The sequence below is a fragment of the Sander vitreus genome, chromosome 19 (genome assembly GCF_031162955.1).
Source record: "Sander vitreus isolate 19-12246 chromosome 19, sanVit1, whole genome shotgun sequence".
In the NCBI taxonomy this organism is placed as follows: domain Eukaryota; kingdom Metazoa; phylum Chordata; class Actinopteri; order Perciformes; family Percidae; genus Sander; species Sander vitreus.
The window spans coordinates 12,162,571-12,188,192 of NC_135873.1; the positions used below are offsets into that span (position 1 = coordinate 12,162,571).

Consider the following 25,622-nt stretch of genomic DNA (forward strand, 5'->3'; position numbering starts at 1 on the left):
GCCTTCTTGTATTTGTCAGTAGCCACACGTCTGTGCAGCTATAGTAGCTAAAAGTAGTAGGAGTGTTCTTCCGGAGCTTTTTGTCCACATTAAACCTAACAGCCAGTGCTTACTGTGTTCCCAAAAAGCTCCATAAATCAAATAGTTAGTTTGAGGTATTAAAGGTGAGAAATGGTTCAGGTAGGTATAGAAGTTGTTTTCTAAGATTTGAATTGATGGAGCTCAATGGGGCGAGGCACAGCCTGGACGTAAGCACTGCCTGAGAAATGAATAGACATTGAGGAGAATAACATGTTAACGTGGTCGACTTGTTAGACTTATGTTTTTGAGGAAATATTGTGGAGAAAAACTCGCAAATAATAATTGTTTGGCTTTAACACACATTCACAAGTAAACACCCTAGCAAAACTCATTTTTGTAATGATTAAAAAAGGTCCAATATGTAATATATTTACTGTAATAAATCCGAAAATGCCCCAATTCGTCATCAGATATTAAGGAAACATGTTAAGTTGAAATACTATCTTTTCTGACAACATTGCTAATGCCAGTATTTTCTCCTTTTGAAATTTCCATTCCGTGACAGAATTTCTGTTTTGGTCTGTGTGTTGTTATCAACTGCCCAGTTTGATAGCCAGGCCAGGCTGGTAGTGGTATTTTTAGCCGTTCCTATTGTAATTCTAAGCAGAGGAAGCGTGCCTGTCTGGCGTGTGGAGAGAACGGCGAGGTTGTGGGGTTTTTAAGCGGTTCCTACTGTAATTCTAAGCCGAAAAAGTGTGTCTGTCAGTTGGGTACAGAGCGGGGGGAGACGACACTCCAGTATTTTGAATTTGTACTGCAGTAACTATTTTAAACACTAGCTGTCAGTATTACATATTGCACCTTTAATATAGCTTTTAGCAGTTTAAATAAATTATGTTCGCAAAAAAAAAAAAAAAGACGTTCCACATGACGTTCACTACACTTTCAAACGAGGCCACGCCCATTCAGGAGACAGGAAATGTATACTGTTTAATACTATTGGTGCAGACTAATGCGCTCTTTAGTTATAGAGAATCTTTGGTAATTTGTCAAAGAAAATGCCTAGCATGAGTCGTTTGATTTCATTTTTGAAGGTTGCTTAATCAAGCGCTTTACTTCATGTATTCCATTATTAGACAGGAAAGTAGGGAAAGAGGAGAAGCGGCAAGATGTCTTGAACCATTTTATAAATGTAATTTTGACAAAACTGTGTACAACACAAAATAAAACATGTCAGCATTGCTGCTGGAACAAAATCCTCTGGGAAACACTGTCTGGTCAACATAAAGACACACACACACACACACACACACACACACACAGAGCCTTAGGGGTATAATTACATCACTTTAGGATCTAAAGGACTGCTGTCCACCAATCTAACAAAATGTGCAACGTCCCTTGACATCGGCGTACACACACACACACGCTGAATTCACGCTGCCACTGAGAGACACACACTCGACGCACAAAGGAAAGATCGTTTACAGCTAAATTATGGACAAATTGAACCTTAAGGAGAAGTTCAAAGGCAGAGCTGGAGTTGAATGCAGAGGCGGTCTCCCTGTCTCAGACAAACACTCACTCTTCTCCCTTTCAGACAGTCGAGCGTCTCATACACAAGCATCTCCCTCTCACACACACAGGGTATGCCTCCCAGACAAAATATATCTTACATGTATCCCACATTGTGTCTGGTGCATACACATTCAGACAGAATTGACTCTATGTGCAATAATTCAGTAAGGCTGGAAGACAGATGATCAGGTATTCGAATAACGTTCCTCCCTGTGCAATGTTTTTTTTCCTGCAAGTGCGTATGCGTCTTCGTTGATGCCTTTGGACATCAACGTTTTGAATACGGGGGCGTATTTTTGTATGCATCTGTGAATGAGAGCGCGCGCGTGTGCGTGTGTGTGTGTGTGTGTGTGTGTGTATTCATTCTGATCATAGATTGTGGTATTCCGCCTCCTCACTGACACTTGAATATGCACCCGTTACCAGAGGCAGGAGCAAAGGAAGCACTGAAAAGTGAGAGGATGCCTTCTCAGTCAAAAAGATACCACCTTGTCAAGCTGTAGAAAAGCGAAAAATATGATAACTAACACACAAAGCAATATGGAGAGAAGGTGGAGAAGGAACAGCGGCAGAGGAAGAAGAAGAAACAGTACCAGTGAAGGGGGAGTGTGAAAGACGGTGGCAGGGGAGAGGAAGAGGAGGAAAAGTTGGGAGGACATTTGGGGAAAAAGAGGGGAAAAGAAAAATGTTGAGATGGTTTTGTGTAAGTTTCAGGTGGTACGTTCAGACTATTAACTGCTGTTCCTCTTTGGAAAAGGCTGTGTTTGGAATTAAAGCTCGACCACATCAGCATCATTATAACAGATTCGTCAGTATTGGTGTATGTCAGCCGATGGGGAACAACAAATTGCAGTACAGAAATAGCAAAGAAATCATTCATAGGTCCACCCAGCTCCTGGTATCAGACAGCAGACTCTTGATGGGTTAGGGTCTGGTTGTATTGCTATGAGTCTCGGGTCTGTCAATATGTCTTATACCAAAGTTCATCTGAAGAGACTGGCTGTCAGCTCTGATCACATAGTGTCTCATAGTCACGCGCAGGAGGGAATTGTGCAGCTGTGTCCAAATGTTCTACAGCATGCACAATATACAGTACCAGTCAAAAGTTTGGACATGCTTTCTCATTCACTTGAATGGGAAAGTGTGTCCAAACTTTTGACTAGCTACTGTTGAGTCTTAGATCATCAAGATTTTTTTATTTTGTACAGCTATAAGCAGCTACTCCATGTCTTTTGTGCATTACATTAACATCATACTGGAAAAAGTTTTTTAGTATGCATACTGACTGTATAAAAAGGGACTGTATAGATTCCAGTATAAACACACCACATACTTAAAACCTGCTTAGATGATCTTGGTCCGCATAACTTAAATAATAAAGAGGGTTCTTTTATTAGCATAACAGTTTTGCTCATGTCACAATTTAGTTACAAATAAAAAAAACTGAATATATCATTATCAGATGTTTTAGGACCCATGCTATGACTTTAAATATCCAGAAACGGTCCAACTCTTTGTAATATGGCATTATCATAACCCCTCGTCACTGACATAGCAGCTAATCAAGGCAAATAGATCAAGGTTTCAACTCATTGGCTTTCCTGTGTAGCTGCCTTGGCAAATGTAATTAAATTACCTCAAAGTCTTCAAAAGCCTTCTTTCAGGTTTTTGTCATTTTGTCTTCCACCTCTCCATAAAAAGAGGGACAGACGGAGGTAGAGAGTGACAAGACGGCAGGATAAGATAGGGCAGATGGAGGCATTGAGGACGGACGAGGGCAAGTTTAAAAAGGGACAGAGTAAAGATGAAGCGTGAGACAGTGGAAGAGGAATGAATGAATAAATATACAGATGTCAGCGGGGAGAGAAGAATGAGAGAATGACAAAGATGAGATGGAGGAGAGAGAGAGAGAGAGAGAGAGAGAGAGAGAGAGAGAGAGAGAGAGAGAGAGATGAGATGAGACTGGAGGGGAGGCAAGACCTGAGAGGAGGGGGGGGAAGAGAAGGAGTGATGGGAGTGACAGAGTGAGCGGTTGACACACAGAGGGAGAAACTGACAGGGCTGAAAGGACGGCAGAGGGAAAGGGGGAGACAGAACAGGAGGCAATGGCGCGAGAAAGAGAAGTGTAAGGGTGAATAAATGGACAGAGGTGGAGAGACAGATGTGGTGAGTCAGTTGAGGACAGACAGATGAAGGGGAGAACCTGAGGGAGGAATGAGGGATAAGGGTGAGGGGGTGGGAAGGAAGAGGGGAAGGATTAAGGAGAGAGAGAAAATGTGGAGACTTTGATACCCGAATTTGTGCTACGCTGACCCTCACTACAGATAGCATCCATTAGTAACAGTTAGTTCAAAGTGCATACCAAGCAGACACAGACACAGACACACACACACACACACAGTGAGGGAATCTGTTCCAGCGAGCATCTAATTGGAGGGGAAAGCAAGGTTAAGAGCCCGTTTACAGGTGCTGCCAATTTACAACCTGCATCTGGATATCTTATCTGGATAATTACATCTGATCACTGCCCTTTGCATTTAAACTTGGTATGTATCAATTCTGCCAGCACTGTGAGGTAGAACAAAGTCACAAGTAAGCCTCAAGTCTTGGCTAAAACATCCCAAGTCAAGGACCAACAAGTCCCCAAGTCAAGACCAACAAGTCCAAAGCTTTGGGTTTTGAGTGCTAAACAAGTCATTATGCGACATACAAATCAAATCAGCTGATGAGGACTTCGGCCTGTGGGGAACATGAATATCTGTACTGACAATCCAATAGTTGTCCAGACGTTTCACTCCGAGCCAAAAATGGCAAATGGCGCTAGAGGAAAGGTCAGGGGATCGCCAAAGTCATAAGGATTCATCAAAATGCTCCAAACCGCATTTGAATGAATCAAAGATGTCAATATATTCCACTATAGACCAACGTGGTAAGAGTAAGGAAAGAGAGAGAGGGGCTGAGAAAAAGCAATACACTGTACATTCCCAGCAAGGGGGAGAGGGAGAGTTAAAAACAAACCCTTAACAAAAAGATCTCAAACAAATAAAGCAGGGCTAAGAGAAGGAGTGAGGAATGAACAACAAGTTAAGGGAATGCTGGAGAGGCTGAACAGTTATTTTGAATCCAGTTACTCAGACATAAACTAAACTAAAAAAGTGGGCTTCCTGTTGCCGGGTTGGCTCAGTGGGTAGAGCAGGCGCACATATACTGAGAGATTTATGCCTCGACGCAGTGGTCCAGGATTCGAATCCGACCTGTGACGATTTCCTGCATGTCTCCCCCCTCTCTCCCCCCCCCCGCCCTTCCTCACCAAAAAAAATAATCTTTAAAATAAAAAAATAAAAAGTGGGCTTCCTGGCATGGCAGCGGGTAGAGATGCATACATACAAAAACTTTTTTTGAATTGAGGTGTCTGTGAGACAGGAAAGAGGAGAAAAAGAGAAGAGAATGGCAAAGAGAGAGAGAGTTAATGAAGATGAAAGACAAAGAAGTCAAGGCTTAACTGCAGTCAGGCTGGAGAAAGCTAACAAATGGAACAGGGAAGGATTGATGAAAAGGGAATTAGGCAGGAGAGATGAAAGTGATAAATGAGTGTGGGGAGGAGACTTGGGGAATGACCAGCAAGTTAAAAAAAGGGAGTTTCTCAACTCGGTATGCCGTATGGTATTAGTAACACAGTCCGTTTCTAACGCAAAAAACATCAGCCTGAAACGAAAGCTGTGCAAACTAAAAAGCGTCGCTTGCAACAGCTGAAACTTTCAACATGTATTGTTTCATGCAACCCTAACCCTACCCCCAAAATGTCAACTTTCCCTCTGTAATGAGGTTCTCTCTGCAGGACAAAGGAATATAATAATATTTTTTTATTTATATAACGCCTTTCAAGAAACCCAAGGACACTTTACAGAATTACTGTGGCTAAGCTAAAGGAGGCTGTAGGCTGTGGTAAACAGGTGGCGTTTCAGGAGTTTTTTGAAAATGTCCAGGGATGTAGCATTTTGTATATCTGCAGGGAGGGTGTTCCAGAGGGATGGGACTGCAACACTAAAGGCTCCGTTTCAATAACTGAAGGCTCTGCTCTGTGGGGAAGGGAGAGCACCGCAGGTTGCAGCGTGGGATGTACGGATGGACGAGGTCGGAGAGGTACTGTGATAATATGACAAACTGTTGCGAGACTGGAGTGGAGGGGATCTGTAATAATGACTTTCTATCATCTTATTGTCTCGCTAACAGCAGCACAGTGCGGCAGGGTAAGTGTGTACCTGAGTGTGTGACCGTGCAAAAGCTGTTTCACTATAAGAAAAGCACATAAAGAGGAGGCGAGATATAAAAGAACAAAAAGGAGGGTAGGCAGATGTGCTGGCGGTACAAGGGCATCTATTGATGCGCGATGGAAAGTCAAGATCTTTTATATCTCATATTCTCCTCTGGAAATAAATCGAGCACGACAGCCTCGCTGAGTTGCAACTAAATGAAAATATTAGTACGATATTGGCCGAGTTCTTCAGTATCCCTTAGCCTCAAATTTAGCCCCTTTTTCATTTTTAAATTTATTAAATATGACATTGTATTCGATAACAGTAATTCAAAAGAAGAAAGGCAATTCTGCAAAGTTTACATTGCAGATATATCTGCTGCTGTGTGGACATGAAATACATGATTTATGAGAGTCTTATTTCAACATTACTGCTTCCTAAAAAAGTACACAGTAGAGTTCTGCATTTTCATTTTTCATACAGTAATATGAATGTAAAGATATGAATGTAAAGAAACTGATAATTATGACTAGAAAAAAAAAACTAAATAACTCAATGAATGGTAGTGATTACATAGTGTCATGTGAATTAAAGCTGTACAGTAAACGGTAAGAACAGTTATCTGTTGATATCTTGGATGGAACATCATACAGATGGCTTTGCTGAAGATACCCTAAAAAAAAAAAAAAACTGAACATTGATGCAAACCATGAAGATAGATTGCAGATGTTCAAAATATAAAAAAAATAAACTTTGCAAATGTTTTGAAAAATAAGATATTTCAGGCCTCCATGTGTAGAGAAGCTCTGAATGTACATTGTTTACAAGTAAACTTCGGACACACCGGAACTTAAACTCATTGCCCTTGCACGCCCACACAGGCGTTTTCAGATACTGAGGCTGCTTAAAAGTTGGGTGGAGCTAAGCTGGGAATTTGCTTAGGTGCGCCATTGACTCTTTATGGAATCATAAAAGGTGAAATATGGCCTACCATAACAGGAGAAACAAAACTACCAGGAGAGTCAGAGAGGGTTTATACATGCCCACACAGTCCGTTGAAGATGTCTTATCAGCCAAAAGTAAGTGACCTGTGTGGGTGCACTTTAGAGTGTCAAGGGGCTTTAATCCACCAGCAATTTAGTTAATAACATGTTTCCTTAACTGAGGTCCACTCTGGTACCACTGACACCTCTGAGTCATGACCAAGCATGTAGCAAGTGGGTGAACACAAACTTGTAGTGGCAGGTGTACATCATCCTATTAAACCAGAGAAACATGAAAAACTACAGCCCTACAAAGAAAAATTAATAAAAAAGACCTGAATTATTGATGACAAATAATGCTGTCACATTAGTCTTTCAGATCATCATTATCAAGTTAAAGTACCTATACTTAAACTGACAGGATTTACTTAAAAGTGGACACCATTTCACCCAAAATACCACAAATGGTATGGGAAAACAAAATTGACTTTTTGTTGAGCGTGGTGGTTGTCTGACTTAATGATCGCCGGGTTTACTGACAGGTTTTCCACACACCCAGAGCTGATTTAGTTCACTGCGGTGTAATGCAAATATAGCAAGTTGAATACAGATAAATGAAAGAAGACAAACAAGAGTGTAGTAAATGATCAAGGCAGCCAGAGAGTACAGCTAACAAAGTTGTCAGTCATGTTTGGTTGCCACAGGAACAGGTGAAATAATTTTGTTTCCATGCAAATGTCCCCCCTGACGATAACTTCCTATATGAGTTGCACCGATTTGTGAGAATGTCAGCTTAATTCATTTATTGAGCTAATTATTCAGGAAATCTAATTTGAATTAGCGTAATTGTAGTTTTCCGTGGGTACACACATCAGTGCTGAACAAAGATGTATGGGCCTGGGTGTGATCGGAGGGCCTATATACCCGTGTGTTTTTGTGCGTTTATGTCTCGTGTGTGTATTAGTTTGCGACCCATCTGCGTTGTTTGAGCTGAGCACATCTCACAGGTTATCAGTCAAGCAGAATGCTTTTTATATCTCTCATCCTCTGCCTCTTTTTCACCTTTCTCCTTCATTCCTATCGTCTTTCGCCCTCACTCCGACCTCATCTTTCAGCTTCTCTCTTTACTGATCCCACCCGTTCGTGCTCGCCTCTCCTTCCCAATCTCAGTCCCCTACACCCGTGTCCCTTGGTACTTGTCAGCTTTCTATCAATCCCTCCTTCCTCACCCTGTCCATTTTGCCATATTTCTCGATTTTGTGCTTCTGTCTCACATACTTTAAAGTTGCCTCCACTCTTCTGGACTCTGCCTACACCTCCTCCATACCTCCAGCCTTCACTCTCTACTTTTCAGAGTGGGAACCATCTAACCTTGAAGCTGCACACCTGTCTGTGGACAGATGATACCACACACACACACAAACTGACAACAGCAACCATCCAGCTGCCCACCTTCCTAAACCCATCTGCAAACGTCTGCTACTTACTCAGTGATTTCTTCAGTGACCGTGTGTTCAACCTGGAGTCGAGAGTTGACCTCGATGAAGTAGTGTTTTCCGTGTCTGTCGACCAGGAACTCCACGGTCCCTGCGTTCTCGTAGCGCACCTGCAGCAAAAAAAATTAAAATTAAAAAATAAAACATGACGAGAAGTTGTGTAAACACTCGAGAGGGAGCACTCCCTCATCTTAATCAAGCACGAAACAGTATGAGCAAAAAAAACAAAAGTCCTCTCTCTATGCAAATGTGCCTACATAAAATCAGGGAAAAGTAAGCTTCATGTTTTATTTGTATAGAGGGAGGAGGGCATTTTTCATCATTTTTCCTGCATAGCAATAATCACATCGTTAATCAAAGGGGGACTTAATAAAAGCTTGTCATCATAAAAGCATATTTTCACACTGCAATCAGAATCACAATCAGTGTCAGGTTCAATTAATATACAGGAATTTGTCAGTGTTACTGAGGCAGATACGATAACATGTCCTTAAACTAGGACAGACAGCGGAAACATGTTACCAGGAAGACTGGGTCAGACAGATAACCAGCGCGCGCACACACACACACACACACAATGTACACGTCACTCTGCATACATTATATACAACCCTATCACCTCAAAGTTGGATTGATACACAACTAACTTGCGTAATAATTAGGTACGTGGGAACTTTTTGTAAATCAACACAAGGAGATACTTCTTTTGAACGGATCTGAGCCTACATCCACATCTTAGAGTCTTAACCCAAACCCAACACATACTCAATATATTTCAATGCATTTGTGTTTTCAGTTTGAAACAACAAAAATAACTTCTTTGATGTAGGACTTTCCTTTAGTCTGCCAAAGGTTCTTTTCTTCCTGGAACAGAAATGTTCTCATTGTAATCAGCACTGCAGTGTGCAAATTAACCATCTAAAAATGCTAAACACTGTTATAGTATTATATCTTTTAAAACAATTAAATGGCTAGTTTAATTACTTACCAGACAAAGCATAATATAATTTCTGGCCACCTCTTCAGACATGGTTTCTTTTCAACTCAGTATATTCCCGATGACTGGACATTTCCATTTAGCTTTCAATGTCCATTTTAACTTTTAATTATGGCTATAACAGTGGGAGCTTTTTTCTAAATGTTTCATCCTTTCCCCCCCCACATAGAGCTGTTTTGGTGGAACTAAAAATCTGATGCAAAACCTGCATATGACAGTAGTTCCTGAAGACTAAGTTAAAAGAAAACTCAATATAAAAATCATTGAGTGTAATTAGTTTGCTTTGCCAAGCTTGGATCACACTGAATGGTGTTTTTCTGTTAAAAGTCGACATGCCATTAGGAGTAAAACATGATGATTGTGAAGGAAATTAGCATGTTAGAAGACCAACACCAGTGCTTTCAATACTCATCCATCAAAACTCCACTTTGGCTCATCTCAGCTCCAGTTTAAATTTTGCCCAGTGGGAGCTGCAGCCAGAGTGTAATTGCTATATAAACGTTATATAAATAAAATGTATCCTCATAATTTCAAGATTAGGCTTGTTTACACAAATCGTACTGATGATTTAAGCAAAGCAATCAGATTGGTGTTCCAACCATTTTCACCAATTTAACCAATCAGAACAGCTCAAGTTCCTCCGATCCAATGCAGCCATATGCACCGATTATTCCTATAATTGCCATAATAGGAAATATTGCTATTATAAACATCAGAATGAAATTAGAGAGCAAACAAATGCCTAAAACACAAGCTGCAATACAAACTAATTTTCCCAGCAGGGACAGTTGTGAAAACCCCAAGAAAAGGCAACAGCACCACCAACATCTGAATGCCCATCTAAAACTACTTGGTGAAACAGACAGTTGCGTGTTTATGGTTTCCTTCTCTTCTTCTTTGTAGTGTTGAGCATTTTTGTGAAGATCAGCCTGGCTTAACAAACCAGGGGGAAGTGAATGATCCAAACCAATTCCTTCACTCCATTTTTCAAACAGAAAAATGCATGTTTAGTCTTTACGTGTTAAACCAGCCTAGTGCCTTCAGGTTCGCTTTTTGTTTGCAACATTTGGCGAGCATAAATGTCAAGACAATCAAATGGGCAGAGGAGAAGAGAGGGATGGCCCGAAGCTAAAACTGCAGCAATTAGACTTTGGCAACTTAAAGCACAAAAACAAACTAAAAAAAGCTCAAAACTTGTTGGAGATGCGGATACAATGAAGACTCCATTATGCAGAACACAGGTATGTAAACAAATGTTCCACCCGAGAAAGGCAACACCTGCTCAGAGACCTTGTCAGCCTCTTATTAAGCACATTACTAGTATAATTAAGATGTGAGAAAAATTCATCTCCAGAGGAAATTAAACAAAAATCAGGAGCAGAGTAAACACACCCACATTCAACACATGTATTAATATTCGCTGTAACCTTGTTAAACATCATCTGTTTAAAAATATTCAGACACTCAGTCGGCAGTATTTTCTGCAGAGAGAGATTAGTCCCATTTATGGTGTCTGTAGCTCCCCACAGGTTTTACCAGAGAGACTCAGAGAGAACACACACACACTTTAATAAACTAACTGTATGAGCCCAAATACATACATATTGGACCATGGGGAGGGCACATACAAAAGGTAAACAATTAAAATACAAGTGTGTGCTGTACAGCCTTACATGACAAACACATGCAGCTGTAAGCAGTGGAACACACACACACACACACACACACTTTAGACTTTATGCAGACACAAATTCACACACATACCAATATGTGTCACTCCATATCTCACACAGCCAGCCAGCGAGTGAAGTAGTGGCCACTAACAGATTGAGTGGCTGCTGTTTTATAAGGTGTGACAGACAAGTCAATGGGCTACTTTAGCACAAGAAGGGGTCACCGGGGTGCATGCATCCTACCGTACTACAGGATTTTTTTTGTATGGCTTTGAATAGTAAGTGACAGAGACAGATCGCTGGTACAGTACGGCGCAGCGAAAGCAAGAGAGTGAGACAAAGTGCATTAACAGTCCATGAGTAGTGGGAGAAAAAAGGGTGAGTATAGATGGATGGATGGAGGAAGGGAGGGAGTTAAAAAAAGATTGATGGATGGATCAAATGAGGACACTCATTTGTGTGTTTTGTTCAGTGAAAGAGAAGAAACAGGACAAAGAGACGTACAGAGTGAAAGAGGATTAGATGGAGTAAATCGGGCAGGGGAAGAATAGCAGAGAGCTTCAATGATGGAAGGACGGTCACTTTCCCTGGTTTTTCTCTCTCTCTCCCCCCCTCCCCAAGCACTTCAGCTTGAAATCATTTGTGCATGATGTCCAAATTCAAATTCAACGAGGACTCTCTCGTTTCTTTGCCAGAAACTTAGAGAGGCACCTGGCTGCAGGCCTCCACTGTGAGGTCGCTTCCGGTGCAGGCTCCACTGTTTTGTTTTTTTTTGGGGGTGAGGGGGCCAAGCTACCAACACGATGCAACACACCATGATGTTTTGCCAGAGGTCAACTAGCTAATTAGTGATATCACAAGTGCACAAGTGGAATCAAAATGTGGCAGGACTACATGGCACTATTTCCCCCCCCACATCTGTTGTATACTACAGTATATAAACAAAACGAATAGTAACTGAAATTACTGAGGAATAGCATGCTTCTGCACCATCAGTACTCTTATTTTTGATACTTGAGTATATTTTGCTTCTAACATAACATAATTACTTAAGTGTCTTGTTTTAGCCACTTTCACTTAAGTACGTTTTTGAATGCCGGACTTTAATCCGTAGTAAAGTATTTTCGTAGTTATTACTTCTTCTACATAAGTAAGGCCTCCTTTACACTACCTGGTGCAAGTGGCCATTTTTACGGTGGCCCTGAAGTGCAAATCACAACAGCAAATAGAAAAACGCAACAGCAAACAGGAAAACACGACAGCAAACAGGAAAACACGACATTAACTTCTACTGGAAAAGGTAGGGCCTATCTAGCAGAGGACGGAGCCTCCTGATTGGACAGACGGACTGTCTCTCTGTTAAAAGTAGGCGCTTTTCTGTGTTTTTCACCTCTCCTTCCTGTTAAAAGACAGACAGTCCGTCTGTCCAATCAGGAGGTTCCGTCCTCTGCTAGATAGGACCTACCTTTTCTGGTAGAAGTTAATGCCGTCGTGTTTTATGATTTGTTGAAGTGTTTTCATATTTGCTGTCGTGTTTTCCTATTTGCCATTGTGTTTTCCTATTTGCCGTTGTGTTTTCCTATTTGCCGTCGTGTTTTATGATTTGTTGAAGTGTTTTCATATTTGCTGTCGTGTTTTCCTATTTGCCATTGTGTTTTCCTATTTGCCGTTGTGTTTTATGATTTGTTGAAGTGTTTTCCTATTTGCCGTCATGTTTTATGATTAGCTGTTGCGTTTTTCCATTTGCTGTTGTGATTTGCACTTCAGGGCCACCGTACATTTTACCTGTAAGCAAAGACAATTTAAGTTTGCAGGCTGTATATATTAATTTGAATTGAAGTTCATGTACTATAATTCAAACATGATGCATTTTATATCCTTTTTAGATGCATCATTCAATCATTCCATGTGGCGGAAAGCCTGCAGTGGAACGCTGCACAACATGCTGCTGTCAGTTCCACTGCCCCCAAAGTGGACCTGCCTAATGTCCTGTACATGGGGGAGGAGAACCAGGCTGAAGCTGCTCTGCAGTATGGGAGGGTGTGGAAAGATCAAGTGGATGACCATGAAAAGGAATCAATCCTGTAGCCCTTCAAATTCACATTTTACAGCACTGAGGACATGTGGAAATTGTGTGAGGAAATAATGAACAAAAGAAATAATTTGGCCTATTGTGAATGTCACACAGATGAGTGAGTTTGTGAATAAAGGGCTACAGAACATTTGATCATGTGACTTGGTGTGTTTGTTTTTCTCATTGATCACTTAATAATTCACTTGGATTATACTCTAGATATCAAGAGTTAGGGTTGTATCTAGTGGTACTTAGGTGTTCCAGCAGCACAACAACATAATTAGCATAGACATAGAACCAAAAATGAAATTAAGGTAAGAATAAAAATACCAAATAATACAACAGAAAAACAAATTGAAAAAAATATAAAGAAAAAGAGCAGTGCAATAAAGTCAAAGTTAAATAATGAAAAGGCAGTGAAGTACTGTATATCCTGTATAGTACAAAATAAAATGTATAGGCCTACGACATCTTATGAGATGTTGGCTTATGAATAGGAGTAATAACTTAAAAGAAAATGTGTGCACCCACCGTTTGTTTTTCATAATGACTATGTTGTAAAGTTACGCAGTGCAGTGATATATTAGTCTACAAATATGGCAATCATTAATCAGAAGTGTTTTGAAAAATTCAAAAGCTAATGCTTCAATTGTCCAAATCAAAAGCTTTATTTTTTTCTTTGAATTAATACAGGTTATGGATGGCTTTTTTGGACAGAATAATTCAAAATGCCCACGTTGGGGCTCATGCGCAACATAAAAGGAAAACGCAGAACAAAAATGACAAACAAAAGTTAACTATATAAATAAAAACGACATACTATAGACAAGGAATTGATAGATTTTACGTCATATTGTTTACTAATTAATGTATTTGTGAGGAAAGCGATTCAACCGGAAGTGCATTCGCGATTTTATTTTAAAATGTATCCCGTGCATTTCCCATCCTGACAGTGAAGGTGGCTTGAGAGTGGAGCCTGAAGCGGTAACAACCTCACAGTGGAGGCCTGCAGCCAGGACCTCTTGGAAAATTACTCAAAGGGTTCACAATAGTGTAAAAATGTTGGGGGAAATCATTCATCAACACGATGGAGTTAAGTAGAGACGGCATAAAGACCCAGATTGCAGAGTGGTCTTTTTTTCTCCCTCCTTCGGCCACTGTGAGCGTGTTTAGTGTGTGCTCACCAAGCTGCCTGTAATCCTAAAGGCTATAAAAAACATTGTTGATGTCTAAGGCAAGAGCAGCATTTGTGGAAGTTAAAAGGTGTGGAGGAGACTGATCAGTACAGCAGCAAGCGGTCCACATAAAGTAAATATAAAAAATAGAAGCATCTTGGGACTAACAATTTGACTGCACAGGAGACGAGAGCTGGGTTTAAAAAACAACTTTTGAATGATCCGATATTGATTCAAATAATACAGAATGCAGAAGGAATCCATTGCCTTGCAACTATGCCATGCTAGCTTGTTGGGAAGGGGGTAAAATAACGCTCCAAAGATACATTTTGGCGAGAGAATAACAAGGGGTCCCTTTGACTCTCACCTCAAATCTACAGTATCTGAATGAAATGTCACTCAATCCTCACTGACTATAGAGTCTGTAGAGATGCACTTTATTGTGTTGACTGCTGAAGTGTGTTCATGTTAAATAAAAAGTACATTTAACTGCTTTGGGGTAAAGTCTTAATGTAAACAATACCTTTAATAATACAGCAGGTTAGAGGGAACCATGTACAATTGTAGAATCTTTCATATCCAAGCAAAATTGGTTTTGCAACTGAAATATCCCCAATCAAATTCTTATCGAAAATTGATTTGAAACCTTGTGAATCGGAATCAAATCAGTTCACTCCCGTCTCCTGTCTGTACAAGGTGAGGCTGCAGCAGGAACACAATCAGCAGAATTGGGTGAAAGAAATAAGAATTCTGCTTGATCTTGCAGTACAACTCTGCAAACCCTAAATTGTGGGTTGACCATAATGAGCCTTTTCAAAATATGAAGGTAGGGGCAGTGAAAGGATATGGAGGAGTGTCTTCTTAGAATATATTAGGGCCAGAAATGCTGGCGCTGACCACTGCATCCTTCACGGCCACATACTACTAGGTAGAATATTTTTTTTCCAGGAGGATAATCATCACGAGGCAAGTAGAGTCTCAAGATGTTCAGCCTGCAAGAAACCGCAGTGGAAACGTTCCAGCTGCAAAGGAATTCCAGCTTTTCTGAACGCGAAACAGGATGTTGCCTTGCAGTAGCAACAGCAGCTGTAACAGTTGATGCTTGTCGGTTAGGCCGTAATACAAGGCCTGTCCTTGTACCCTCGCTGCACCAAGCAATTTGATATCTCCTTTCGTACCCAAATACAGTACATATTCTGTATATAGTTTTAGTTGAATCTCAGATTTAGTCATGTTCACATTATTTTAATATTAGCAATACTTGGGAAAATATAATTTCCACACTTAATGAATTTGTGTTAAAGCTTTAGTGCATACCTTTTAAACATTAATGAACATCCGTTACATTCAAGCCATTGCCAAATAAGTTGATACAAAGCTACAACACTCTGTATTTCTCAGTATGGCTGTTTAAGGAAAAAAGGCGTCGTCCGGCAATTTCCGCACGCAGAAAATTGAGCAAATATAGTTACCTGTTCTGAAGAGTCCATCTTGTTTTTTTAATCCTCTGTGTACTCCTTGGCTACTAGCAACTGTGTGGAGGAGGGGTGGGGATGGTGTGCGATCACGGAAGGCTTGTATCATGGGGACGCGCTGACAGTTTTGTCGTCATTACTTAGATTTCCTCATGGGGGAGACAGAAACTACGCACTATAGCTTTAAAGCAAAAGGACAAGAGTGCATTTGAGTTTCCAAGTGGACATGCAGTACGCTCAGTGCCGAGGGCTCCTTTACAATCGTCTTCTGTAACCCTGAACATTTTTTTGCAAAGTTTGCATGAGAACTTTGTGTGTGCGTAGTCATGTTTTCTGCAGGCACTGCACATTGTTTAATCTTTATCTTCTTTGCCTAAGCAGAGTGATGCTTGGGATTTAATGTGCACCGACTCTTGTAAGTGTGGAAACATTACCAATGTGCTCCCCTTTGGCTTCTGGAGCCACGGCATCTTTGAATCAGCAATTTGTGATTAGCCCTGATGTGTCTTGACTGAGTGCCATGCACGTCCAAGTTAATGGTGCAGGATAAAGGCACAGTAGGTAAAAGCAGCACGTTCACTTATTTCATTTTTAGATCATTTTGGCTGTGATAATTTCTATGGCATACATTTTGGCAAGGGGGTGAGTTTTTTATTTTAGAAATCCAACATCAGCTCCTATAATAAGTCTATAATAAACTGTGTAGCCGAAATACTCAGATCCTACAGCCATTACTACATAAAAGCATACAGGCTTTCAACCTAGACCCCCTGGCTTCAAAATTGTAGTTACTATACTATTTTCTACAGATTGAGCCATTTTCTCATGTTTGCCCTATGTGTTTGCCCTATGGGGCAAATACATGTGATATTCCTGGTTTCTACTCAGGGAATTGCTGCTGTGACACTGCAGTGTTTGTTGCAATGCATCGAAATCAGTGTTGCTGCTTGTAATTGGCATATCCCAGACTGGGGGGGTGGAAGAAATCCCCCAAGCGTTTAGTATACAGAAATTAATAATTTGTTTTTCAATTTCTCCAATCACATTCATACGCATACACCTAAGGATAAGCACTACTGCATGGTATGGTCAAGCCAACATTGTTTTCCGTCTGTGCAGAGGTGTTTGGGTTAATAAATTAGACAAGCATACATATCCCGCAATATCTTTGTTTACGTTGAAGGTTCAGCTAAACGCCTGCTGCTTGAGTTTAAATACACCTTCAGGAAGAAGTTGGGAATGCCCTACACTGTACAGTCACAGTACACTATACTGTGCACAGTCATGACGCACCGCCTCCCTATCTCGGCTTCTCTTCATAGAAAGCTTACTATATTTAGGGTATGAGGAGTTGCAGCGTTCGCCTAGACCGGCGGGGGAAGTTGTGTAGCCACAATCACGGAACACAGCCTCCCTATCTCCCCTTCTCTGTAGCTCTTAGTTATGCGGTTATAGTTCTAGACTACTGGGGTAGCTCCTTTGACACACTAAGCTTCTCTCTCTCTCTCTCTCCTCTCTCTTTCCATCTGTGTGTATTCGTGTCACAGAAATGCTTGTTACTAACATAGCTCCGGGGAGCTTATTCCCCGGAGTCCTTATGTTCTTTTTCCGCCCAGCATCATCATCTTGAATCATGATGGCACCTACATCATGGTGGCAGCTGTCGCCGTGTCTATTACACCCTGCTACGCACCGCAATGCCCGGCTTCGACTTGCTATGTCCGGCCAACGCCCTCATGAATTATTATAACTATTTCAATATCTTTATTGTGACTATTATTACCATTGTTCATCACACCCCCAACCGGCACAGTCAGACACCGCCTACCAAGAACCTGGGTCTGTCTGAGGTTTCTCCCTAAAAGGGAGTTTTTCCTTGCCACTGTCGCACTTACGCATTCATGCATGCTCTTGGGGGAATCACTGGAATTGTTGGTCCTTGTAAACTATAGAGTGTGGTCTAGACCTACTCTATCTGTAAAGTGTCCTGAGATAATTCCTGTTATGATTTGACACTATAAATAAAATTGTACCGTTTAATACTAAATTCTCCTCAATTGAGATTCCATTACATGTTTCTGTGAAAGTCACCAAAAGTCTCCTGAAACTTCTTCACATTTGTGAATATCAATTGTGCAGCACAAAAAAGAAGTTGCTCTGATATCTGTTAAGGATAAACTCAGGAGCAGCACAAGTTTTTGGGTTTAACCCTTGTGCATCTCTTACAAAAAAATTTTTTTTAAAAGTTGCTCCGATATCGGTTAAGGGTTAGTTGTGTTGCTCCTGAGTTTATCCTTAACAGCTATCAGAGAAACTTTTTTTGCACAAGGGTTAAACCCAAAAACCTCCATTCCCCAGGAGGTGGTGTTTCTAGTGCCAAGTTTTTTTTGTTCTTGCCAGCAAAATATTGAGTCATGTTAGCTCTGATGAAGTTTGCACGAGTCTCAGGCTGCCAAAATGTTTCTATTCTGTGTCAAGCCTCATCTTTATTTGAGAGCCTGACTGCAGTTTCATCTCTGCAAGGACGAACAAAGAATCCTAGCAGATGAGGCTTGGTGCTAAGCACTGCAATCATTTTCGTCTTTGAACTCAAAGTACAGAAACAAGTAACTACATACAAAAACGGTCTTGGATTAGTCATGGGGAGAAGAAATAGAAAAGCTTTCAAGATTTTCTTTCAGAGATTTTTAATTCAACACGGCTTGGTTAAATTCTGCCCAATTAAGACTGTATGAATTCTGTCGACCCTTGTGATGTTAAGACAGAAATTGAACTTATTATTGAACGTACTTGAGATGGCACTGTACCAAGATGTCTTCACATCGGACACTAAAGCAGTGCAAAGATTAAACATTATTTAAACAAATATTAGCTATTCTCAAACCGTGTATTTTGTATGTATATTAAGCTACATACTTCCAGGACATTATACCTTGCCCTGACAAAAACAAACTAAGGTACAACTAAAACTAAATAAAAACCTTTCTGAAAACCTAAAACTAGCAAAAACAATCTAAAAACTAAAATGAAATCCAAAAGTTAAAACTAAAATACAAAAACTTATTGAAAATTCTATTGTAAAAACTATTATAACCTTGGTCGTCACTCACACTACACTCACTGTGTAAAGGAAAAATGATTGACTCTCAAGGTTGCTGCTGCCAGATACTGTCACTACATCCAAATCCTGTGAGGAAAAACAATATTGATGATTCACTGCACACAAAGCCTTCCAATTAGTCCAGTCGCCTGCCATCTCCCTCAATGCCCCACATCCAGCAGCCAGAAAGCAGTGCATGCTGGGTCAGGTAAAAGTCCAGGGGCAGTCAAAGTAATCTGCTACATGCTCCCAGCTTTAGGTGTGATATACATAACGCACGAAGGAACAAACCAAATCGTACTAATCGATGGTACCGACCTGTTAAATGGCTAGGTCTGGTCACATGAGAGTGTGTGTGTGTGTGTGTGTGTGTGTGTGTGTGTGTGTGTGTGTGTGTGTGTGTGTGTGTGTGTGTGTGTGTGCGCGCGCGCGCACTGTGTGTGTGTTGTGGTGCAGTGCAGCTTTTCCATTTAATGCAGAGTTACGTTCAGGACCAGTGGATTTACACCAGAGGTTTAAATCATTCTGTGACTTAAAGCGTAACTCTCGCCAAAATGCAACCTAGGGTCTTTTTGTGAATGTACCTGAGTCAAACTTTCGTTTAAAAGCATATTTAGGACGGAATCACCTAATCGCCTTTTAAGATTGACAGTATTCTCCTTTTTCGGTCAAATGGCCTTTTGAATGGGAGTCCTAGGGACGCTTTTATGCTAGCCTCAAAATAGCTATTTTTAAAACACTAAGAAGGCTCGACACAACATGAAACTCTGCTTGAAGTATCGCCAGGGGCTCTACACATGAACACAAGCATTGAGAACATTGTGTACACAGAGTTTACTAAAAAGAAGGTTTTGAACAACTCACTGTAGCTCGTTGTTTCCGGCCGCAGCCATTTTATCAGTCAAAAACAATCGATTTCCGAATGTAACGTAACAGGGAGGAGAGTAAAGGTGGAACGCTCCTAAAACTTAGTTCCATATAAATGCACGGATTATTTCTTGTTTTGTCGTTATTGAAAAACAATATTGATCTCGTAGTTGAAAAAGGAGCCTCATGTGGAGTCCGTTCATTCGCATTCAGATATCGACTCGTTTTGACTGCCGAGGTGGTAGCGGCCGGAAACAACAAGACCTACAAGGTGAGTTGTTCAAAACCTTTAGTAAACTCTGAGTACACAAACAATGTTGTCAATGCTTTCGTTAAGGTGTAGAGCCCCTGGTCATACTTCATGCAAAGTTTCATGTTGTGTCGAGCCTTCTTAGTGTTTAAAAAATAGCTATTTTGAGACTAGCATAAAAGTGCCCCTAGCACTCCATTCAAAAGGCCATTTGACCAAAAAACGAGAATATGGTAAATCTTAAAAGTGGCGATTCCGTCCTAAATATGCTTTTAAACGAAAGTTTGACTCGGATACATTCACAAAAAGACCCTAGATTGCATTTTGGCGAGAGTTACGCTTTAATTGCTTTAAACGCATAATCAAAACTATAGCTGTCATGAACACCTTATTCACATATATTCATACACAAAGGTTTTTAAATACTTGTGGGGACATTGACTCAAGAGATGTGTGCATCCATGTAAGGGAGGTTTCACAAGAAATAAACTAAAACGTGGTTTTGTTCTGATACGCAGTATTTGTTTTTTAAAAAGACTGCAGACTGTCCATCTGGTGTATTGGAGTCTTGGCCAGTATGAATGATTATAGCGACCAATAATACTATACAATACTCACATGCCCATTAGCATATTAAAAAAAAGACTATAAAAAATATCTGAAGTTATCCTTTAAGGAACTTGCCGGGTTTCTTTACAGCACCCAAACTAAATATGACGAGGCAAAGCTTCTGGCATTGCCACGGGCTGGAATGAGTAAAACATCGATGGAGGAAAAATCCCTACATCCAAATCCAAGGGAAAACTGCACACAGTCACAATGGGGAGGGTAGGAGTGCTGCCATCTTTGACAGCAACAGCATTCATGGCGAACGTGGCCTTCATTTTGAGAACAGCAGCACTAACAGTCACTGCCATGAAATAGAGGCTGATCACACAGACTTGTCATTTTTTTCGGTTTGTCTTTTTGTATATAACACACAAGGGTATCACAATCTGAAAATGAAAAGCTGTTTAAAAAGGTGCTACACACAGCAACTTTTAGAGGCACATAGTCAGATCACCCAGCAGTTATTACATAACTAGATCAGTACATCTCAGTCTTACATTCCTCTCATCTAAACATCACTGCTGCTCCTTTCCTTCAACTGCAGCTCAGTTCTTTCATTTCTTTCCGCTCTTGTGGGGATTGGGAGTTAATCTGGTGCCAAGATGTACTGTAATCTGATCCAATTCCCTTTTCAGACCCGCAGCACACACACAACTCCCATCCGATTCACTGCCGATACAAGCCGGAATAACAAACGGGCGCACGCTCAGAAATAGATCAGCTCCATTTCAGTGGTGCTACCTCTCTAATCCTTTTGCTGCAGGGAGCTGCCAAGACAGCAGTGCTCACCCACCCGAGCACACTACATACACACACAATGTACACAACCAAAACACCACACACAGGCACAAACACACAGTAATGCACGCAAATCACATACATGCGTAAAAAGGTACACAAAACACATGGTCATAATAAACATAATCGTGTAGACACCCACACACACACAAATACACTCAGTCCCATATGCACCCACACGTTCACATTCATCCCCAGCTGTAATGGAAAGGAACTTGACCGAAATCCCTCCATCCAGTTACCAATTCATGTATGCATCCTTTATTTCAGTTCTTCTCTGGGCTTTAAGTCCGTCGCTTATTTCTTTCTGCTTCAAAATCATGCCTGTCCATACTCTCTATTCTACCCTCTGTCTCTGTGATTAAGATTCAGGTCGTCCTCCCTCCTTCTCCATACCCTGTTTTCCGCACTTTTAGCTTAATTTTTATGCCAAATAATTTGCTGCACAACATGTTTGGTCATCATGTATAAGTGTTTGCTGAGCATGGTCATTAGTATTACATAATGAACACTTAACAGGTTCTTAATTTGGGACCGGAACACCCAAGCTTCGCTTAAAATGTGTTTGCAACTGTGGCCTATGTGATATTTAAATTTGGGGGATCTAAGCTTTTCTTCATGCTGCTTAAGCTGACAGGAAATATCTTAGCTACAGCACACATACTAATGAAGAAAGAAGAGTGCGCCAAAACTCATAATATGACACGTCTTATTGAGTGAGTGAGTGAGTGAGTGTGTATATGTATGTATGTATAAATCCATCTGCAATTCTTATTTATTCATCTAGTTTTTTTTATTTTATTTCGTTGTAGGTTACCATATACAATGACAAGAAGGGCTATTAGGGGTGTGCAAAAAAATCGATTTACATTGGTATCTCGATTCAAGCTCTACCGATTCAAAAAGTGATTCATAGAATAAAAAAATACACAGATTCATATTTTTTTTTTCGTTTTGTAATGGCATGTATACTATTGGCACTATTGAGTGCAGCGGAGGTAGTTTAGTCGGCGGAAACAATGGAAAACCTCTCAGAATTATTCAACCTGCTCCATCCTCATTGAAGGCGAGCGTTTGGGCACATTTCGGCTTTTCTAACCTCGAGGGGAAGACGGAACTTGATTTTTTTAGTCGCTGAATTTCTATAGTTAATCGCGATTAATCGCATATTTTAATCACATGATTAAAATTCTATTATTTTGCATTTCAAAACAGTTTTTAAGTACATATTAACAATCAAAAGCAAGTCTTACCAGTGTGTCTTGATTGGGAATCAAATGAATGCAAAGAAAGTTACTTTATGAACTTTATTTTAAGATTTGTAATTATTCATTTACTGTAAACAAAAGAAAAATGTGTGAATCTGTCATTATTGCACAATTCCTCCAAGTACCTAACTAAAAAACCCTATCCTTAGAGTCAATACAGTGTTTAGTAACTCCTAAATAATTTTGATTACTCACTGACGTCCAGTGATCACCGGTTAATGAGACAGCGTTTGCAGCACTTTGCAGCTGTTCCAGTGTGGCTGCTTTCTCCGTGTCGTACAGGCTGTGTATGCGTGAAAACTACTGTCCCCCTCGACGGCAACGAGACAGGTCAGAACACGCCAACTGTAGTACGTCTTTAAGACCCGAGTCCTCTACGATGCTGACAGGTCTGCAGTTAGTTGCCACCCGTTTCGCAAGAACTGTAGTAATTTTTTGGGATTTGGTTTCATCCACAGGTCGGCAAGTAGCATGCTAGCGGGTAGCATCAACGTTAATTACTGTACTACTATGCTTAGCTCCGTAGATGGTAGCTCAAGCTTGACGTGCTTCAGTGATATTTTATTTCGGCTTTACACAATGTGCATACGGCTTTCGACTTGTCTACGAGCTGTCCGCTCATAGACAAAGCGCCATTCAGATTGTGTTGCTGCCGTCTTTCTCCATCATGCCTGCAGCAGCAGGATGTGATACAAGGAAGTGGCAGCTTGATGATAAGTAACAGTGCTGCAAAGGGTCAAAATAGTAGCCTGTTAGGCACGACGCAAAGCAGAGTGAAGTGTAAAATAAATTAATAAATGCCGGCATGCGATTAAAAAAATAAATAATGTATCGCATTGCGTCGGCCCTTAATCGCATCGCTATTAACGCGTTAACGCTGACAGCCCTAGTTTTATTATTTATTTTTATTAATTATATTTATATGTATTTGAAAGCTGGCCAAAGCTGGGCACTTTGCAGTTTTTAGTTGCAAAAGTTTTTATTTTTGTATGAAGACAAAGTAATATCAAACTACATTTAATTTGTTGTTTCTTTTCTTTTAAATTGTATGTCTATTGCAATCACATGGGGAAAGTAACTACATTTACATACTGTGAATCTTTTTATAAAATCGAGAATCGTTTAATTGAAAATTGATTTTGACTCAAATCTTGAGTCTAAAAATGTATATCGAAAAGTGACATTTTCTGAATCGTCTACTATTTCCGAATCGTGCCCATCCATCCATCGAATAGTTGTTTAGGTATTTCAATCTGGAAAGTGACGGATCGACTGAATAAGCAAGGTTGCCATCATGCCATAAAGCATGCCACAGTGCTTTAGTTGGGCTCCATAAGGCCAGTCTCATTATGTTTACCCACCGCCTGGGGGGGGGGGGGGTTCAGTTTTTTTTTTTTTTGCAGACCATTTCTGGGCATTTTAGCCCTTTATGTTTGAGAGGACAGCTTAGACATGAAAGGGGAGAGAGAGGGGACTTGACATGCAGCAAAGGGTCGCAGGTCGAAATTGAACCCGCGGCCACTGCTGCGAGGACTGATCCTCTGTAAATGGGGCACACAGTCTACCAGGTGAACAACCAGGGCTCCCCACTGGTGTAAACCTAAAAAGGTATTCTTAAGGGCAAGTCAGAAGCCTGGATGATTGCCAAAGAAGGTCAGACTTGGTTCCTTTACTTCATTACACCACTGTTATGCTAACCACCCTTCGTAAACCTGCATGTTTATTCAGTGGTAGATAAGGATGTACATAGTACCTTGCACAAATAGCAAACCCTACCAAACGACTCATGAAAAAGGTAAAATCCTATATTCTACAAATAAACCACTTCCTTCTGAAGTGACAGCCATTCATTTCTCATGCAGTCCCTCTGTTCACTGCTCTCTGATCCTTCCCTTTGCTTTCCTCCCTTCATTTTTCCTCTCTTCCTCCACACAAATCAAAAACGGTTACTTATTTCCCCACCGCCATCTCTCCGTATGTGGCAGCTCCACTTTCAACGCTCCCTTCTCTCGCTTCATGTTTGTAAAGCCTTCAGAAAATAAGTCTTTTCATCAAAAGAAAGAAGAAATGGAACTTAAAAGAACGGGTGTCAAGAGTGACTAAGGGCTGAAAGGTCACAGATGGACAGATATCAGAACAGCGATGCATGGATGGGGCAGAGGGACAAGAAAAAGAATGGAAGAGATGAAGGAAGGTGGATGGGGAATAGAGCGGATAGCTGTAAGGAAACAGACAAAGTAAGGGAAACTAGAGCAAAAGATTGAGAGAAAGACGTTGAGATAAATAGAGAAGGATCTAGAAAAACTATTATCAAAATCAAAGCACCTGTAGATTCACAGCGAGAGAACCTGACGGACTGTTAGTTACACGCCTGGGGATGAATAATGACTGAAACGTGATGAAAGATTGACGAAAGAAGGGCCACAAGAAGCAGCACAATTTAAAGGTTTAAAGCTGCACAGATGATGTCCTCGACTCGTGTCAAGAGAATGCAGACAAAGACAACAGTGTGGAGCAACAATAGCCCTCTTCAGACATTGAATACGTAACATTGGTTGCTTCATCTGTATGTTTAAGGGATGGCTTTTGTCGGATTCCTTTTTGCTCTCACACAGATGACACGGATGAAAGCAGAAAATATAGGGAGGAGGACGTTCTGATGATTACCATGGTTGTACAAGGGTTGTCTTTTTTTATAAACTAATCTTACTTGAGACATAAATCCCAACAACTTAAACTTGGCACGCACAGTATTAATGCATAAGAGATATAATTAGAGTATACATATATTACACTGCTCTCAAGGGATGGTTTGGATTTTTTGAAGTAGGGGTTGTATAAGGTACTTAGCCACAGTAAGTGCATTACCTACAGTAGATGGCAGACGGCATTCCCCCAGTTTGGAGATGCTGGCAAGAGTACCGGCGCAGAAGCCAAGCAATGTACTGCTGTTGACTGGGGAAGCTGCTAAATGTACTGTATTTTAGCCACCTAGAAAATGA

At 40.7% G+C, this 25,622-nt stretch overlaps 1 protein-coding gene across 1 annotated transcript in view; it reads right to left on the reverse strand.

Annotated features, from left to right (window-relative positions):
* pcxb (pyruvate carboxylase b) overlaps positions 1–25,622 on the reverse strand; it is a 312,422-nt gene that overhangs the window by 236,815 nt on the left and 49,985 nt on the right. Inside the window, exon 10 of the mRNA XM_078275766.1 lies at positions 8,326–8,444. Within this exon, the coding sequence (XP_078131892.1) occupies positions 8,326–8,444 (119 nt within the window). The remainder of the gene's footprint in view (positions 1–8,325; positions 8,445–25,622) is intronic.